The 19,813-nt window shown below is 44.5% G+C and overlaps 1 protein-coding gene across 2 annotated transcripts in view; it reads left to right on the top strand.

Moving 5' to 3' along the window:
• Positions 1-19,813, top strand: part of apc2 (APC regulator of WNT signaling pathway 2) — a 35,987-nt gene that overhangs the window by 3,367 nt on the left and 12,807 nt on the right. The window contains exons 2-7 of one of the 2 annotated variants that reach the window (XM_088621788.1): positions 10,334-10,546; positions 14,056-14,146; positions 14,371-14,674; positions 15,357-15,465; positions 16,293-16,406; positions 17,352-17,438. In XM_088621788.1, the coding sequence (XP_088477914.1) occupies positions 10,334-10,546; positions 14,056-14,146; positions 14,371-14,674; positions 15,357-15,465; positions 16,293-16,406; positions 17,352-17,438 (918 nt within the window). The remainder of the gene's footprint in view (positions 1-10,333; positions 10,547-14,055; positions 14,147-14,370; positions 14,675-15,356; positions 15,466-16,292; positions 16,407-17,351; positions 17,439-19,813) is intronic. The other variant, XM_088621789.1, reaches the window with a different exon arrangement.

Here is a 19,813-nt window from a genome sequence, read left to right as displayed (position 1 = left end):
AGCGGAAGCTTTCTCCTGAAACTTCCATTTCTACCATGTGGGTGTTCTGAGTGAAGTAACGTGATCAAAGGAGTGACAACCGTGTCCCACCCAGGACACCGAGCCCTAATCCAGAGACCTTTATCACCACTCCCTACACTTGGCTACTCCAAGCGATACCTTTTGTGCCAAATTGTCACATTGTGTTTCTTGTTTTTGTCAGTCTTTCCAGTCAACAGCTTTTCTCACATCAGATTTAGGTTTGTTCTTTCTCTAATTTTACATTTTTTTAGTGCTGCTTTTTTTGTTGTTTTGCACACCACTGGTAAAAATATAGGCAGGTGTGGTAGCAGAGTGGTTAGTGTTGCTGTCTTGAACCAGAATGTGCCCATCAGAGGCTCAGTGTCCATCGCTGTCCTCTCAGGGACACAGATCACACGTGCCACAAATCATGCTCACATCACCAGAATAAAATGGCTGGCTGTTATATAATGCTTCATTTTTTAAGACAACTGGGATTTGCAAGCTGTCTGCTGCTATGGTGGAGAGCAGTGTAGGCCTCCCCTGTTTCAGAGAGCAGAAACCACGTGTCTCATATTGTTAGATCCTCTAAATTGCCTGGCAGAATGAAAGTGATGTATTCTGAAATTAAAATTTAGAAACATAACCCATCCTGGAAATATTTAGACCCCTCTCTGGAAGAAAGAACCGAACAGGATTTAACCTCTGGAGTCTGAAGGCTCCTAGAGAGAGTGTTTTGAAGAACATTTCACGTGTGTGACTCAGCTTTTACTCAATTCGAAAAAGGAGAGACGCATGTTTATTATCTGTAGACTTTTAATTTTGAAATTGCAGGTGTATCAGTATTTTGATTTGATTCAGATTTGAGTTCTCTCTAGCAATCAAGCGCTTAGGTTCAGATAACAGCTGCTGGTTGTAGTCCAGGTTTGAAAAACCTTTGTGCGAGTCATGGGTTGTAGGTAGGGTTTGGAACAAATTTTACTAATAGTTTATGTTATCTTAGAAAAAGTGCCTTTCTGACCTACCTTTCAGAATGTTCAACTAAACCTCTAATCCGTAATATCATTTTCCTCTTCATTTTTACAGTTTTTGTTTTGCTCTTTTTTGTTGCATGTGACTCGCTTTGTGATTTTTTTTAATTTTCCTGATAAAAGGAAACCAATCAATATATTGCTGCTGCCTTAGCTAATTAACCTGCCTTTAATGTGAAGATTTTAAGACCTTTCTGTTCTCATCTGACACTGGACTGCTGTTTGATGAGATTGTCTCTGTTGTGCATCTCTCTGATCTCTTCACCATGCCAGATCACCACGCTTGTATACCAGAGGAGTGCAGTTAAGGGCTCTTTGCAAGCAAGTGACCACTAGGATTGTAACCAGAAGAACTTCACGGCTCTTTAATGCCACTCGGTATACACAAATAATATATATCGCACTACTGTTTTTTTTTGCATTTCATGATCATCTTTTCTATGGCTACAAATAAAACAGGGGACTGCTCCATCTCAAGTACTTTTCATGCCCTACAAAAAGTGATCTACAGTACTTGGAAAGAATGGAAAGAAGTGAAGAGTAAATTAAAGAGTTTGTGCTTATGTGGTGTTAAGAGAAGAGTTGGTCTCTTGCAGGACCTAAAGGCCAAGGATTGTGACCATATGAATTGATGCAGCGTCCCTGGAGAGGCTGTGATTGTGACACAATCGCTTGAGTGTGTCCTCTATAGTTCAGGCTTGTCGCTCACAGCCTTTTTCAATCATAGCCTGGGCAGCTCAGAAGAGGCCATATCGATTTCTGTCCCTCATTGTCCAGCTATTTATATGCAGGTCACAGATGCTCCTTTCTGAAGCAAAATTTCACATTTAGCCTGTGGCAGTGACAGCTTCAGTAGTGGTAAGCTAATATGCAGCATATCTCTATGAAAAGGAGAAACTGCTCCTCATTAGCACTTAGAACCGAACAGGGACACCAACTCACCTGCTGCAGTAGGTAAAAATGAAAATAAATCTTGAACTGCTCTTGTGGGTGAAATGTGACAAGCCAGTGAGTTCTATTACTCGCAAAAAGCGTAAGTGAAGAGAAAATTAAACAGGAAAATTAAATGCTTGTTTACTTGGGGGAAAATTCACTTTATCCTTTTTCTTGCAAAATGGGGTCCAAACCTTCTTATTGTATCTGAAACTACAGAAACTATAGAAATTCTGTACTAAGTGTACTTGATGGAGGTGAGACAGATAATTGATAGTGCATCATTTGCCCACGAGGCTAATCCAGGTAACACCTGTAGGCAAACTGAAACACGGTTTGGTTTCTAAATGTAGAAAAATGAGCATTTCAGTCACAACGTCCATAAGTCTAATGAACCTGTACCTTCAGAAGGTGATAAGAAAAGTTGGGGATGGGAGATGGCTCCTTTTTATTTTTAGAACATTTAGAAGTAAGCAGCACAACGTCCTGATCTTTGTCCTAACCGTGAGGATGCCATAGAAAAGAAGGATCTAGAACCACTTTCAGTGACTTTCAGTCTTCGTTTTTCCACTGTTTTCCCTTCGCATAGGGGTATTGACATTGAGGTTTTACAATTCTGAACAGAACACCAAGCTCAAAACTGTCTGATGACGGATGACTGGTGCAGAAAACTGACTAGACCACATTGAAATCAGTATCGGTTCAGCACGACTTGGTTTAATATTTCATTTTTTTAAAGTGCAGATTTGGAGCAAGACAGATTTTGAACTGTGGTCTGAGGAGTGTATGAACACGAGGAGAAGCAACACCAGAGGGTAGTAAACAGGTCTCCATATCGGGGAGATCTGTTCCTTCCTCACAAAATGAGATAAAGGCCACCAGAGCGAGCTGGAAATATCAGGACATCAGAACAGGGGAGGTTGTGCATTAGGAGAGAAAATGGGACTTGATTATTATTATTGGTTATTTATAGACAATCCATCTCTTTGTCCACTTCAGAGTCTCAGGTGGAAATTTGCCTGCTGCTTGCTGGGATAGGCTCCAGCTCCACCGTGCGAGGTGGATGAAGCCGTTGAAAAATGGATGGAAGGTGCTGGTGATCTACTGGCCCAGTTGTGTGCTACATACACAAACCCCTGGCTCTGTGGCAGCTTTCCATCAGATCAGAGGAGGAACCAAACCCCACTGCTGTCAGGTGCCGAGTTCAAGACGCACGTGGTGTTTGTTTGCAAGTCTCCTGAACATTGTTCTTGCAAATACACAAATATACAATAGAAGTAGCTGGATGGGCCCCTTGGACCAATTGGCTACTAGCAACCAAAGAAGCTACATGGACCAAATGATCTCCTCTTGTTTGTAGCCTCTCTTATGTTCTTAAATGCTGGCTGCAGCTCCAATAAGTGTTTCCTGTAGGACTATTTACAGTCAGAACCGAGTGGGGAGCAGTGCCAGCATGCTAGATGCAAAGGAACGAGCAAAGGTTAATTCCTCACTGAAAAGAAATAAACACCTTCATACTTAAAAGATGTCTTCACAGCCAGAACATTTTGTTTTGTTTTTTCCTGGAAGTGGAGGCGTCCTCTGCCTGTTCTAGCGTTCAGAGGTGAACACAGAGGTGAGATCACCAGTCCTCTTCCGGTCTGCCTTAATGATGTGCTCCGTGAGACATGTTGCAGGGCCCGACTCTTCTTAAAGAAATTCATTATTTTCCTGCCTCCCATCTGAAGCTCATTCATCCTTCAGCGCTCGCTGATGAGGTTGCCATGGTGACAGTGCTATCTCGCTTTGAACTGGAGGTAAAAAGGGGAAAGGGATAGCTTTGTGTGTTTGCAACGTTTTCTTTGTCACTGCAGTGTTTGTAGTGCTGTCTGAGAGACAGCATGGGGAATAAATACTTTTGCTCATGCACTGATTTTTAAAATGCAGATTTTATATTGGGAAGGAAGGGATTTCGAGATGTTTGGAAGACATTGCTCAGATTTCTTATATTTGGTCAATGTTTTTTGTTAAATCCAATGTCTTTCATGTTATAGAATTCTACAGTGGCGTTCCTTTCCCTGGAAAGCCTTAACCCTGTGTGGTGTCTCCGGGGGGAAAGATTTATGTAAGCCAGACAAAAGTACTCACACCACACTTCTCTTCTTTTATTTCCGGGGAGTTTTCTCAGTTTCTCCAGTCCGTACGTCTTCCAAGCCAATCCGCAATCCGTTCGCTCAATCCTTATTCAGTCCAAGTTCCAAAGTCCGTAAAGTACCACACATCCACGTCGTATCCAAATTACAAACCGTAAACTGTAAACCGTAATCCTTTATTTCTTCCGTTAATCCCTTATTCTTTCATCCTTACAACACCAACCTGATTCCACTATCTCCTCCAAAACGCATTCACCTACTGGCTTCCGCGCCGGTTCACTGTTTCCAGGGTATATATATATTTTGTTTCCTGATGAGACACACCTGTGTCTTGTTGTTTTTCGAAACTGAGCCCTTTCCATCTGCGGGTCAGCTGGTTTCTCTTGGCAACCATCTTGCTCAGGTCTCAATCGAGTATATTGAGCAGACCGTTCCTGAAATACCTGTCCGGGATGACCCTTCCCCTGGCCATCTTACACCTGGTAGAACCTGTATAATTTAAAGTGAGACATGGTCCATATACTCTATTAGGGCTGTGAAAAAGATATGAAGTGATGTCATCCTGTTCACTTGCATTACATTTATCCTATAATATTGATACACGTCTGTCTCTTTATTGAACACGTAATTTCATATAATTATTAATTTAGTTGGCATACACTTTTATTCAAAGCAATCTACAGTGACCTCTTTTTATGTACAAAACTGGTACACATTTTTAAGGTTGGTTTTCTGGAATTGAGTACTGCACCTCACTCAGGAGAACACACACAGCATCCTTGCTGGGATTTGAACCCACAACCCTTTGGTCACAAGTTCAGAGCCCTGATTCGTGGATGTGGACCAATAATGGTGAAGTGCAGCCAATCAGCCAAAGCTTAACCTCCAACACTGCTCTGTATGTCTTCAAATATATAAGACTTTATTCAACATTTGACAATGTTCAAATCCTGTCACGTAAGGTGCAGCCTTGCAGATTCTACAGGAACCTGTGTTATTCACTGCTTTTTAGGTTCTGGAATAGGTTTAAATTTATATGCACAGGGAATCAAGTATCGTTGAATAACAAAGCTCAGACGTACTAGTGAGACCTATAGAACTGGATTTGAACACATCTGCTGCTCCGTCATGCAAAGATAAACCTAATATTTCAACAGGCCGTGAATAAAAATAGACTCCCCTCCCTTTGCTGTAATTCCTTCACGTCTCTCTTGGTCTTTATTTGCACAAAATTGTGGACTGAACCTATTGAGAATTTTCATTTGTTTACAGCTGGCTGGTCTCATGGAATTAATGAGCCATAATTTAATATGAAGATGTATTCAAAGCAAACCTTTAGCAGTACAGCATAATGCTTGCAAGAATTTAATGCAGAGAGCAATCTCATCTGCACTGCTGTAAGAATGTGACTAGCACAGGGGTTTCATAATATACTGAATTGTTGTTGCTGTGTATTTCTAGTGCATTTATGCATCTGAATAAATATAAGGTACTAGGATTCCCAGATAAAACATTCCTGTGCTGTTCAATAGGGGTCAGGGCTAAGGGCTGTTGAATTTTAATCAAGGCATCAGATGTTTGGTGACCTTTCCAAAATGTCTCCTCCTTGAGAAGCCAATGGAAGAAGTGTGCTGGGGCTGTCTTTTTTTAACCGCTGTTTTTCCATAAGGGCCCTTTTAGGGGACAAGGACACCCATGCTCAATGTAAATGAAAGCTTCTCCCCATGAAAATTAAAAAAAGAGAGCACGCAAGCTGAATGTTAAAGCTTTGTCACCCTTGTGAAAAAGCAAGTTTACAGCTTAGAGACTCTGACACATTCAGATAGGAGCTCAGTTCCACCTCTGTCCTGCAGTTCCATTCTGTGGAAATTTAGAAGCAAGAGCTGAGCTTCTTCTGTTAGTTATTATGCACAGTAGATTAGAGCACAACACAAATCTGTGTCTAAGCAGTACTGCAGCCAGGGAGGGGAGGGGGTGGGATTTCTATAAAAGACTGGAAGATTGGAAATTGGGACTGTTTGCTTTTATAGCTCATCACATTTCTTGTCTGCAGCTGATTTTGCCTTTTACTGCTGCGCATTGCCACCTTGCTCAGGCAGGGGGATTGGCCGTTGCCTTGGTAACTAGCCGAGCCGGTGTGCCCCATTGGCTGGCTGCTGACACCCTTGGCTGCAGCTGAAACATTTCCCTCCAGGGGAAGATTTGAATGGATTACCCAGAAAGCACTGCAGCTAGAGAACCCGAAGGGGGATGGGGGGGGGACAGGTCTGAAACATGAAGGAAAATAAACCAAAATGCTCTGGTTTGAAGCCCCCTGCCTGCCCAACCCCCCAAGCATACACTAGGCTGGCATAAATTTTGTTGCTGCTATTAAAGTCACCAGGCGGTTACAGTGGGGGTTTCAGGGCTGGTGCTCATGCTGACTAGATCTGTCAGTGCGCATTCTGTTTGATCAAACACAGAAGCGGACAGCTGGGCTCAAATCCCATGGGATGATCCCACATGCGGTATCTTCATTAGGCATCTTCCTGCATCCATATGGTTATCCATCCCTGCTCTTTGCACTAGCATGCAAAATAATGGAGACACGCGAGGAAAGGATCTTGGAATCGAAAAAAGAGTTCGATCTGTAGCAAAGCGCTGGTGTAGGTGTGATAAAAAACAGAAAGTGGATATTGCACCAGGCAGATGTGTACCTGCCTAAGACTCCTCTAATAATACAAAAGGACCAAGCTACTGTAGCTCATTATTAACTACCACCTTACAGGCATGCATCAGATCTTTTAAAATTAATTGAAATCTATGCAATTGGTCTCCCCTGTGCTTATTTATATAACCAAACCTGACCTGAAACGTCCTTCCCTGCCTCATTTGCTGCAGAAGTGTCAGGCTGAACTCACTCATCCGTTCTGTGAGACTATTGTCCTTGCAGCAAAGGGCAAGGGCAGCAACGAAGAAGAATCGGATAGAATAAAAAAACACTTTCATTTCTAGGCTTTTTTAGAGGCTGTGAATTTTAAACAACCAATTGTTGTTTTTTTGCTACGCCCACCCAGTTCTGGGATTGCCAGCTGTGTGTTTTGGCTGACAGGTATAAACCCTGCACCCGCACACAGGGGAGAGTGGGGAAGTGCAGGCAGACTCCTTCAAGCCCCCAGCTCCAAGCTGCTCACCTTAACATCACAGGGGGCACCGCCACATACCAGAGGATCAGTTCTGATTGGAGGAGAGACACTTCACTCACTGACACCCCACTCAGGAGGCCACAGGGGGCGCTGTTTTGCTGAGCCCTGCAGTCTTTTGTGTTCAGATGTATAATGAATTGTAACACCCATGTTTCCTCTAACTGATGTTCTGTAGCACAATCAAAACATTTTGGAAATATAGCATAGAACCTGAAGTCTTACTAAGTGCAGATTTGAAGCAATTTACTAAATTATGGATGAATAATTTGCAAATTATAGAACAGCGGTGCACAACTCAGTGCCCAAGGATTTTATTACCTAATTGAACTCATTATTTGCATAGAGGGACAAGGTGAAGTCTTTCCTTATTCTTAAGAACCTGAATAGACATATAAAACCCTCTTGACAATTGCCTGTTGTGCTCCCCTGTTATAGTAAGGGGTCATTTCCTACTAAGGAATGAGACTTTAATTCGGTCTGCGGACCGCAGCCTATAAAAATTGATTTATTGGATTGCTTTAAGTCCAGTAATTAAAGACCTTAAAGGGTCCTCACTATAGCACTCAAGGCAATCCTGACCCTCCTTGGGATTTAAGTGGATTTGGGTGTATCAGCTGAAATGCATGAGTCTTTTCTTTTTAAATTGCTTCAGAGCCCCCATCTGAGAAATTTACTGCACTGCCATTGCCTGCCCCTCCCCCCAAAAAAAGTTTGCACTCTATCTTGACCTCGTAATGTGCAGATTGCAGTGATCTGTGGTGTAAGAGTCTGCTGCACTCTGTGCTCTGAATGATACCTCTGGATAATGCCATATAAGATGAGAGCTCTTTTGTTTCTGTAATGCGCCATTTCCATTGAGCTGGAGTTCAGACATTAATAGAGTGAATCCTTCCACAGGATGCCATGATGTGTTTGCAAAAGGCTTTTAACATCATGCTTGCTGATCATCTGGGACCTTACATTAAAGTAGCTCCAAAATTAAAACGAATTTCTCTTTTCGACACGCTGTCTTGGCTGGTGAGTGCATTTGGCTGTGGGGGGAGTGATAATTTCTTCAGCATCCCCTGAGACTTGCCTTAATGTGGAATCAGTCTCCTGCCTTAAGGAGTAATGATGCAAACCTTTGTTTAGCTGTAGTAAATTATTCATTTTTTTCTTATTAAAAATTCAAAATAATTTTTCTTTTGGTATCCTCCAATTTGTCAGTGACAATAGTTAGATAAACAGGCCATCACAGCAAACGCTATAGTAAGAATGCATGCTTCTGTGGAAATAAATGCAGACAGTCAGGACATCTGCCTGTTTAGGGTGGGTGATCTTCATTTCTTGCGGCACGGTGGCACAGTGGTCAGCATTGCTGGGGCTCTGGGCTCAATTCCAGACCTGGGGTGCTGTCTGTGTGGAGTTTGGACGTTCTCCCCTTGTTTGCGTGGGATTCCTTTCAGTGCTTCGCTATTCTCCCACAATCCAAAGACATACTGGTAAGTTAATTGGCTTCTTGTGTGAGTGTGTGTGTTTGTGTCTGTGTGTGCCCTGTGATGGATTGACATCTTACCCAGGGTGTATTCCACCATTCATTAATTTCCTGCCAGGATAGGCTCCTGTGCTCCCGTGACCCTGAATATGATGAAAATTGATCTCCCTTCCTAGTACAGCCCAGGCTCAGCTTCTGAGATCTGATGAGGTCAATCTAGGAGGTTGCAAATCAGTTTGTCAGGACCTCATTATTCCCAGTACAAGGCAAGTCTGGATGTATGGCAAGACAAGAATGTCTGTATTTGTCCATCGCTAACCTGTGGTGGTTTAGTCTCAAATATTCAGATACAAGAGTAAAAGATTCTTACTTGTACTGGCTTTTCCTTTTTTTAAATAATTTTATTGAATTATCACCCCAGAAACTGTAATTCAGGCCCGGCCAACTGTAAACATTGATCAAAACCGTGATAAAGGCATTGTGACAGGTGATGAACACTGCCTGTGTAACAGCTGCTGCTGCTGATGGTGAGCCAAGTGTGCGAGATCAGCTCTGATCTTGATCATCGCGAATTGGACCCCCAGCAATCCTGCGGGAAACATTCTGAGGGACACTTGTGTTTGCCAGAAACATGACTGATCCAGGTGAAGAATTCACATTGCTCTTGGTCTTAGTGATTCACCCGCACTCCCAGCTCCTGCTCTGCTACACTACCACACAGAAACAATAACAAATAACTTGTTTTATTGTAAATAATCATTGTTGTGTTGTGTTTGTTGCAGTTACTAGTAACTACTCAGCTCTTGTTAATAACTGTACAGTATATAATCTTATTTGCAATGGCTCTCAAATGTCACAAATCTGTGACATTGATCAATAGAGCTGATTGATGAAGGAATAATGAACAGCCGATCTGTATTAGTTACAGTATCTACCGCACATTCTAAGCACCATTTTTCATCTGATCCATGTGTAAGGCTTCATTTTTCACATTCAGTTCTTCTAGTACAAGATGGGATTTGAAAAGTATCCTTATCTACAAGCGTTACAGTCACCCTATACCCTGGGCACAGTCATCTAAGAAAGACCAGCTGCTGGGTGCAGTGTTGGTGGACCAATAGGTGGTGATCTTTATTGATCTGGACCCAGAATATCCAATTTAATGTCCCACTAATCTGGCCAGGAACCATGTGCTTTAGAAGAGACGGCCTTGGTTACTTCTTCATTAAAGATTCCATGACACTGTCCATAAGTGGGGGGATGTTAACACTGGTCTGCTCTGGACTTCTCCCCTTTCTCACTTCTTTTTTTCTTTGCTCTTCATCACTTCTGATGTGTAGTGGGACAGCCGACAGTGGTGGCTGAAGTGAGTTCTCTCCTATCTGTAAGTGTTTTGAGATCCTTTGAGAGGAAATTAACTTTATTAATGTAAGTTATGATGCATCAAGAGTACAGCTTGCATAGCAAGTGCAAGGGGATTTTGATAAAAATGTGTTTGACACCTGGCTCAGGCAGGAGATGGCAGTCTCTGTTCCAGTTACTCAAGGCTGTGTCCTCTCTCTCTCACTCTGCGTCCAGGGATTGGACAGCGTGAGGATGTCAGGGTCTGTAGCTTCGTACGACCAGCTGGTCAGGCAGGTGGAGGCGCTGAGGAAGGAGAACACCCACCTGCGGAGGGAGCTGGAAGACAACTCCAACCACCTGTCCAAGCTGGAGAACGAGACCTCCGACATGAAGGTGAGGGGGATCGGAGAGAGAGGCCGGTCTGCCAGAGCTGCCCTTCCCAGACTAGTAGGTAGTAGGCAGAAAACTGCATTCGTAAACACTCATACACCATAAGAATGCTTTTATATTTTGTACTAAATTTTAAATGGCAAATCATCTTTCCAGCAATGACTCCAGTAACTCATGAAAAAGAATGAGATTTCTACAGCTCATCAAATAGGTATTTACATATTGCCAGCTCCATGTGCCTGACAGGAGAGAGAATTCTGACTGGAGGAGCAACATCTCTTCCCAACATCAATGTGAACCTATAGGCCCCCCCCAGTCACAGCATTCCTGGCTCCCTGAGCAGCCAAGAGACCTCTGTTCTCCTGCTCATCCCAGCCCTTCTCCTGCAGAGCCCCGCTGCCCAGGGAGTCCTGGTTACAGATGGCTAGCGACATGACCAGGTTCAGCCCGGCAACTCAGAACCCGAGCCGCTCGAGAGACCTGAGCGACCCTGAATTTCATTTTCAATGTGGATTAACTGCTTAACTTTACTGGGAAAACAGTAATGTTACAAAAAGGGGTGAACAAGAATTCTAAAGTAAGGAGTTATCACATTAATAGGAACATCATGTCTTGATATGAGCATGCTGTGCAAGCAAGGTATGAAGATTACCAATAATTTAACCACCTAAGGTCCCAGAATGCCAGGCATCAAATGCAAACTGATTTCTTTATTCTCTGGTAAAGTAATGACCAGCATGAAGACTGGGGTCTCTTAATTGTTCCCGTGTGCTGGTCTGGGGGTGTAGTCCTGCCTCAGTCTGTTAAGAAGGATCCTACCACCTGGGTCTTGAAACAAAATGGGAAGGAGAAGGCAGTACCCTCTACACCAGTGGAGGCTGCACAACCCAAAGCTGCTGACAAGTTTTAAACACGTGAGGAAGCTGAAGAGTAAGATGGAGTTAGGAACCATGAGATGGTGTCACCCGTTACATCTGTAAGGCTCCCTGTATTTATTGATCCTGCATGTCGAAACACGGCTCCAGTAACCGTGGCAGGTCGTGGAAGCATGGGGTTCCAGTAAGAACCCGCATCAGATTTCATCCGTTGCCAGTAATGACATTACCTGCTTGTTTTCCGGGAGATAGAACCATGTACTAATGGACAACAAAATCAAAATTCACAAGACTTGGACACAGAGCCTCCGCCTGACAGGCTGCTTATTTGACTTCACATGAACTCTTCCAGATGAACTAGAAATTAGACTTGACTGACATCCCCATTGCCACCAGGGTCACTTTTATATTCTTTCTTCCTTTTGCTTAAGATGGTGTTGATTTTTTTTACTTGATCTTTTTGGCGTATGCATTTGCCTCATTAAATGTTGTAATTTTAAAGGTGTTGTGTTTTTAAAGGGGAAAAAATGGTCTATGATAAACTTGAAATGTGCACAAATTTACCATAGTGAAAAAACAGCCTCTTAAATGTAGCTTAAGTGACTTAAATCTGTGAACCATTCACCACTTCTGGCTGTTCACAATGGCATGTGTAAAAATGAAAATAGATTTTTCTGCCTGCTAATGGAATAAGATTTCTCCACATTTGTTAGATTCACAAAATACAGAGGACGTAAAAACTGTCCCCCTTGTATAGTAATGGAACAGGGAAGCTCTGAAAGATAGTCCTCTCTCCCACGTTGGCCAAGTGAAGAGACACAAGTCTGTGGTAGGTGCAGGGAACTCTTGACGTGCAATAGAGGCTAACTTACAGTACCTGAAAGGCTGGTGCTGAAAGAGCTGTAAAAGGTCTCTCCTGTGCTTCATGAGTGTTGAACCAAGAACAAGCTAAGTCATGGCTGATGGCGCTTTGCCAATGAATCAAATCATTCACATTCATTCACTCACTCAGAAAAGGGCACTACTCACTTTCTTTTGGGAACCAGCTTTCTCTGAGGGCTTACTTTTGCAGTGCTTTGGCATCTAAGCTTGGTTTCCTGAATGGTGCTTAAGTCACATCGTTACCTCTCCCCAGGGCATGCAGTATTCCGTGTTTCATTTTAGCGAGCTGTAGTTCTGGCATGCACCGTAATACAGTAAGTGGATGAGTGTCAGCACTAAGAGTCTGGGGGGCTAAAGCACATGTTGAGTTGGGGTGATAGTTATCTAGCCCAAAAAACTTCTTAGGACTCCTTTGAACCCAGGATCAGAGGATCAAAAACATCCAGTTCCCCAAAACCCATTCCCCATGCATCTACGAACAAGGTACCTTGCCCTTGTAGCTCCTGTTAACCCTACCAGCAGTACTGGAGATACAGCTATAAGTTACCAGTGTCCCAAGATGAATCTTGCTTTTCTCAGTTCGCTTAACGCTCCATAAACCAAAACTGGGAAGAGGTCTAACCTTCAGGTTTATGAAGCATCTTCATTTTAATAAGGACTTGCAACATCCACAGACCTGGACCACCCTGCTCTGCACCTGAAAAGCACTTTAACTTGTAGAAATGGTACAGCCTAAAACACAAAAAGCTCCTGTTGACCTACTTACTTTATTCCATACATTTCCACAACAGATTTACTATGATCTACATTCCAGATTGCTTTTTCTGCTGCACTAATCCTGCCATGTTGATTTTACTGGGTCACTATTTCACATCTGCCCCAACAGCGATTTTAAGGTACAGAAAGAAGTACAGCTTAGTTTCAGTTCACAATCCTGTAAGGTGGCCGAGTTGCAAGCCTGCACATCTGTCTGTTTAAGAAATTAAAATGATGCCTTTTCACCCTCTAATAGCATTTCGTAGACCTTTTTCACTGGATTTCCAGATTCTGTTTTACCTTTTGATCATGCGGTGTTTAAAGGGTGCACCCATTAACAAATAAGTAAATTGATCTATTAATATAACTTAGTAAGCACTTAATAGGTGCTAGTTACAAGCACAGAATGCCACAGTTGAGCTATTGCAAGGATAAGGAAGATTTCCAACAGCTAGCACTGCAAAAGGATAGCTATTCCCACTGCCTCTTAAGGTTGTGATTCATTTAAGAAAAATCTATAAGTGAGCTAATTATCATCACTTACTAATGGACATATTAATATTTAAGTGGTACCCCATAAAATAAAAGGTGCCCCATCTTCTTTGCATCAAGATGGTGTACAAATGCCTTTTCACTTATAAGATATTTATGCACATCTCAGGTTATAACGCAGACCCCATCTTCATTATCTTTATGGGATAGCAGACCCTGATTAATCACAGTCCCAGATGTGCCTACTTTATCCATTAGGTGCTCCCAGATTCTTTGTATGACCGTACTGAGACACCTTGTGGGAGCTGGTTTCTGCAGACAGGTTGTTTTTGCTTCGTCCTCCAATGCCAGAGTATGCACTAGTTCATCTCGTTTTGAAATGGTTTCTTCATAGTTGTTATTAAAATGTTTTCCACAGTTACAGTTCTTTTCCCCATTTCAGAATGGGTATAAAAATAAAAGCCTAACTCCGACAAGACTTCCTAAATAATTTCATCTACAAGTCCAGCCTGACAGACGCTGAGACAGGCCGTGATGCTCGGCTCTTTCTCCCAACTCCAGGAGGTGCTGAAGCAGCTCCAGTGCAAACTGGAGCAGGAGGCTCGAACGCTGGCCTCCACCGGGAGAACAGACGTGCTCGACCAGCTCAAAGGTATGCTGACCACATCCCATCTCTGTCTGTGCAGTGGGCCTCAGGTATTTTTGAGAGCTCTATCACAGGAAACTGATGGTTTTGTCTTTAACGTTAGCATTGATTGGGTAGTTTGCATGGAAAGCCAGATATAGTCTTTGAGCATGACTTAAATGCTGCAGATCTGATTAAGGAATTAGAAAACAACTGCTCTTTTAAAAGGCCCTGGTTCTTGACCCTCCTAGAGTTGCACATGGACTTGACGAACTATTACGAGCTGAAGTACCAGCCCCACAATCTGCGGGGGTCCCAGGCAGCCCAGGCCGCTGAAGAGGAGGACCGAACCCCAGCTCCGTCCTCCGATCTGGGGAGGGCCGGAGACAGGAGCCCCCTGCACGCCGCCTCCAGGCAGGCGCCCCCAGTGCAGGGGGAAGGGGCAGCACTGCACCCCGGACCCCCACACATCCTGGAGGGAGCTCTGCAGAAGACGGGCACCAGCGGGGAGGGCAGGGTCACAGCCCAGCACCTAGAGGACCTCTGCAAAGAGAGGTGCGCCCGCGTGGTGTTTCTCTGTGCCCCGCTCAACACGCTGCATGAAGTCAGTAAAAAACACCAACAGCCTGATTAGAGTTTTATCTTGGAATTTGCCTTTCCCACATGTTTATCCATAATTTTAGGAACTGGAATATACTGTAAAAGTACTGTATGTCCCCATATCTTGAAGACCACAGTGTGCAAATTTGTTTGCCACTTCTTCTGTATCTCACTGTCTGCCTGCAGGTGCTAAAGAATCAGATTTACAGAAGTAACCTGTTTACACAAAATATTAAATTCTAAGTATGATGAAATCACATCATTTTGGATGCATAAACCCGGGGTTTATTTTATAGTACTTTATTTTTTTAATTTATCCACATCACCTTACAGGTGTCTGATCCCAGTGTTTAATCATCAATATTTAACAATCGTTCAAATCCCTGTGCCTGTTAGGGAGTTCTGAGCTGGCATGGCTCTCGGCACGATCATTACGTAAGAATGTCTAGTTTTACGCGGACTTTCACTCGAACAGTTTGTGATCGGTTTTAAAAAACGGCCAGTGGGGGAAGCAGCAAAGTAAGCGTGAAAGTCCCCCCTCCACACCGTCACGCACAGAAACAGGCAGGCGGGTCCGCCGACTGCAGCTCCTCCGGACAGCGGGCTGAGCGCTCTGGGGGTTGTGGCTCTGTTCCAGGACGCTGCTGCTGAGCGAGATTGAGAAGGAGGAGCGAGAGCGGCGCTGGTACTACTCCCAGCTGCAGGGGCTGTCGCAGCGGCTGGCCGAGCTGCCGCGCGTCGAGACGGTGAGCGGCTCTATACAAGTGAAATTAGGCCATTGCCTGTGGTTCGTTAGTCCATTCTTAATATAGCGTAAACCGATCATATTAATTATAATTATACTGGTATATTAGTGGGAAGAACAGTGGCACAGTGGTTAGCATGATAATAATTACAATTGTCTAAACTAAAGTGAATCAGGTGTAGTTTTATTCTAGCAGCCGTTTGAGCCGCATGGTCGTGTAATACTGCTCGACATGTTTCAGTAATGCACAGCGCCTGGGCTCTAGGGCCAGTTCTAGACCTGGGGTGCTGTCTGCGTGGAGTTTGCATGTTCCTCCCTCTGCCCAAAGACATGCTGGTAGGTTAACTGGCTCCTGAGGAAACTGGCCCTGGTGTGAGTGTGTGTGTGTGTTTGTGAGCCCTACAACAGACTGGCGTCTATTGTGGATGTACCCTGCCTTAATGGGATTGGATCTGCCTCCTCCTGTTAGAAAACTGATAGGTGGATAATGCAAGTATTAGTTCTGACTACTACACCTGCGAGAAAACAAATGAACCAGAGCTCTTGCAGTGATTTCCCTACATGTCCCTCATTCTCCATCAGCAGGAGCTTTACTACCAGTTCCCAAACCTGCAGGCTGTGATTTCAGACCCCACTCAGTTCTGCCTCTTGCAGTTCAAGCTGTTTAGAAATCCGCACCGAAACAATAATCCACAGCTGTCCTGCACCTAAGCTCCCCCTGACCCGTGGCAAGCTGGGTAGAGCCCCAGTCCCGGCGGATGCCTCTCGCGCCCGGCGTGACTGACTCCTGATCCCTGACCCCTGACCCCCTGCTCTCCCACTGCGCAGTTCTCCATGCAGATGGACCTGATCCGCCAGCAGCTGGAGTTCGAGGCCCAGCAGCTGCGCTCCGTCATGGAGGAGAGATTCGGCACGAGCGACGAAATGGTCCAGCGGACGCAGGTGGGGACCCTCACCCTCTGACTCTGTTTGACAGCTGCGTTGATGAACCGGGGGGACCCACGGCCACAACATTAAGAAAAGGGGTGCTTCCCCTTCTTGGAAGCCTCTTTTATCGGACAAGCACCCCTTCTTTTAATTGGATTAAAATTAAAATAAAAGTCCAGTATTCTTACTGTTTTGCCTGTTTTTGACTCAGTGACTATAAGACTATCGCTAAACCTGCCAGGACCCTAAATTAACATCAGCTGTCTGCAGTTCACCTCTCTAGAGGCTGCGGTCCTTCAGGTTTCTAGACTTGTATCTGTTAGTCAGCACCTGATGTTACCAGCTACTCAGTACAGTGTCATCGAAGGCCTTGTAGAATTAAGGCAAATGGTCCAGTGGTTTGACTCTGGCTGTAATGAGTTCAGCTGTTTAGATGACTTTGTGATTTTCTTGGACAGATAGACATTAGAATGTGTATTCTGTGACTGGTTTGTCTTTTTAAATTCTCCGCTTAAATATGCATTTCTCTGTATCTTAATGTTTCTGGTAACACAAGAAATTGGCCAGGGCTACACTGTACTTGGAGTACAACAGGCCTTATTATTACGTTTAGAGCACAGCTGGAGAAGATACTTTTTTGTGCCTTCCTGAAGGGCCTTTTGGTAAGGATGAACCTGTTTCAAATCTTCACTGAGTTGCGCGGTGACTGCTGGGGTCCCTACAGCACACCTGTTAGTGTATCGTTGTGAAGTACCCGGCCTGGTCGAGTTTATCAAAGGGAATCCTCCTGGCCTTGTCCTGCAGGAATTTCAGGGCTGCTTGGAAATGCTTTTGAATCTAAAAAATATAGAAATGAAAGATCCTGTGTATTCCAGGAGTAAACTGAGCAGTGTGTTTACCATGCAAAAGAAAGAGGCTCCAGCTTTCTGCCCTGACGCTCACGTCTGGCTCTTGTTCCAGATCCGGGTGGCGCGTCTGGAGCAGCTGGAGAAGGAGCTGCAGGAGGCCCAGGAAACACAGGAGAAGACCCCCCAGCCGGAGGCTCAGGTGAGACCCGACATTGCACTGCTCACTTTGATTCATTTTTAAAATGTTCTCAAAATTGCTGTTAATTTTAATAAGTATACCTTTATCCAAGTAATCTGTTATTTTTGAAAAGTAACTTCACCCCAACACTCTTTATGAATATAATATATAAACGATGCTCTCTTCCTTAGGGCTCTCTTTGTTTCTTTAAAATGAATTCTTCTTCACTGCATCTCCCACATGCTCATTGGCAGGCCAGCAGCGGATGTTTTACAGATGTGCTGAAGTATTAAGATGCAGCAGTTGCTCTGGGAGTTCCACAGAATGCACCCACTGACACCATACGTTCTAGAGCCGACTCAGGCCCTTAAAAATTATTACAACCCCCCCCAGTGAGATGTAATGGCCAGGCACTGCTGCATGCGGACACCTTTTCATAATCAACACCTCAGAGACAAAGTATTCTCACTTGAGCTGTTTGTGATTTGCACATAAGGCAGGACTAGAAAAAAGGCAGAACAAACCAGCTCGTTAATGCTTATGTGGGCATCAAACAGTATGGTAATTCAGCTCAGAAAGGGGAGGCAGACTCTCCTGCAGAGCTCGGCAGAACACAGTAATTATTAATAAAGTAGAGAAAAAACAGCACCCCCGTGGAGAGGTTATTGTTAAAATAGTAATTTAAGAATAAATCAAGATGTTACCAGCGTTCTGGCTGGTGATGCATTCTGAATGGGTCATAAAGTAAATTGCTGAGTACGGTTCCTGTACTTCAAAAATGTTAAAAATTATATTAGATAATAATTCTATAGAAAACTCTCCTTTCTTTGTACTGAATCTTCTTTTTTAATGGGAAGCTTTTTCTACAAATCAGAGCCGATCAAGGAGACTGTTAATGTTCCTAAATTGGATAACATGTGAACACGTCACAGATAAGAGCTTGGTGTAAACGGTAAAGGCTCCCAGACAGCTAAGGGTTAAGCCGGAGTGTCTGCCGGCTGCTCTGGAGTGCTGCAGTGCTGCCGCGCTCCACCGCAGGAGGAGGCAGGGAGGTGTCAGCCATGGCTCACGCTGGAGCCCGCAGCCTGCTCGGCCGGGGCCGACTCGGGCCGGCCGCTGTCGCCTCCCGCTCGGGCGCCAGCGTGTTGCCGTGTTGCTATGCAGAAGGAGCTGTGACTCGCGCGGCGCCTCTGCTCTGATTGGCCGGGTGAGCGGAGTGCTGCATCCTGAGCCTGGCAGTGCGGAGATGCTCGTCTCCAGCTCTCATGCCTGCCATCAGTCAAGCGTGAAGTCAGCCTGAGAACACAGCCGAGGCTTCTGGGATGCGCCGACAGGCAGCAGAAAGGACTTATACCTTCATCTTCTGTACTGGGTGTGCTTCCCTGTTCACCAGGTGGCATTTGTAGCTTGTGTGAGAGAACAGGAGGGTCAAGCAGGACTCTTCTTGCCTTTTTTTAACAAAAATCCAGGTAGGACGACAAACACGAAGCTGTGATCTAACTGTGTTGAACCGCATTGGGCTTCTGTGGGCGAGGGGAGCAGTAGTTATGATGGGGAGGAGGGATGTGCCGGTCAAAATATGGCTGGAATCTTGCTAAGTCTTTGCCACCCCAAAGCGCGCACACCACACCGCCCTGCACTCACGTGTGCGGTGCTCATGCACACAGATCTGCTGCAGCAGCTCCTGCCCAGCCCAGCCCTTTGTCTGCGCAGCAGCCGGGCCGAGTCCTCGGAGCTGCAGCTGCTGGGTCTCCATGGTGACCGGAAAGGGGGCAAAGTTTGGGTTTGTCTCCGCGGGACTGAGAGACTAAAGGGGGGCTTGAATGTGCGTGTCTGTGCGATTGTGCATGCAGGTCACCCACTGTGTTTGCTGGGAAAGGGAGCTGTAAAATCCAGAGGATCAAGAGCTTGCATTTGTGAGATGATGTCCGATTGTGAATTTAGCCGTTGGCATTGACGTAGTTTCTCATTTGCGGGGTGGCGAGCATTTGGATAGACTCATCGCTTACACTGAAGTACAGTCATTCCAGGAGTGCTGTGACTCCGTTACTGCTATCTGTGACAGCGTTTGACTGCATTATTGCCCTTTCTAACTTGAGAGATCAGAGGGTGGGTGGGAATGACGAATGCAAATATTAAAGGCTTCTCACATGGTATTGCTGGCATTCGGCCTAATTGAAGGATAAAATTTGACATTTTCTTCAATAGCCGTTGACACATTGATTCATAGAGCAGCCAACCTATTTTTAAAAAATTGCCAGAACAAGCAAGTGTAACTATCACTGGTCTTAATGATTTTAATAAGTGCAAAGACACATTGTCTACTGCATTTGCTTTTTTTATCATCAGGCGGAGTCAAGCCACTCTGCAGTAGGTCATATCTGCTTCCAAAAGAA

Source organism: Lepisosteus platostomus, chromosome 27, assembly GCF_059453375.1.
Source record: "Lepisosteus platostomus isolate fLepPlt1 chromosome 27, fLepPlt1.hap1, whole genome shotgun sequence".
Classification (NCBI taxonomy): Eukaryota; Metazoa; Chordata; class Actinopteri; order Semionotiformes; family Lepisosteidae; genus Lepisosteus; species Lepisosteus platostomus.
The sequence above is the reverse complement of the archived record's forward strand: the minus strand, read 5'-3'. Positions and strand labels throughout refer to the sequence as shown.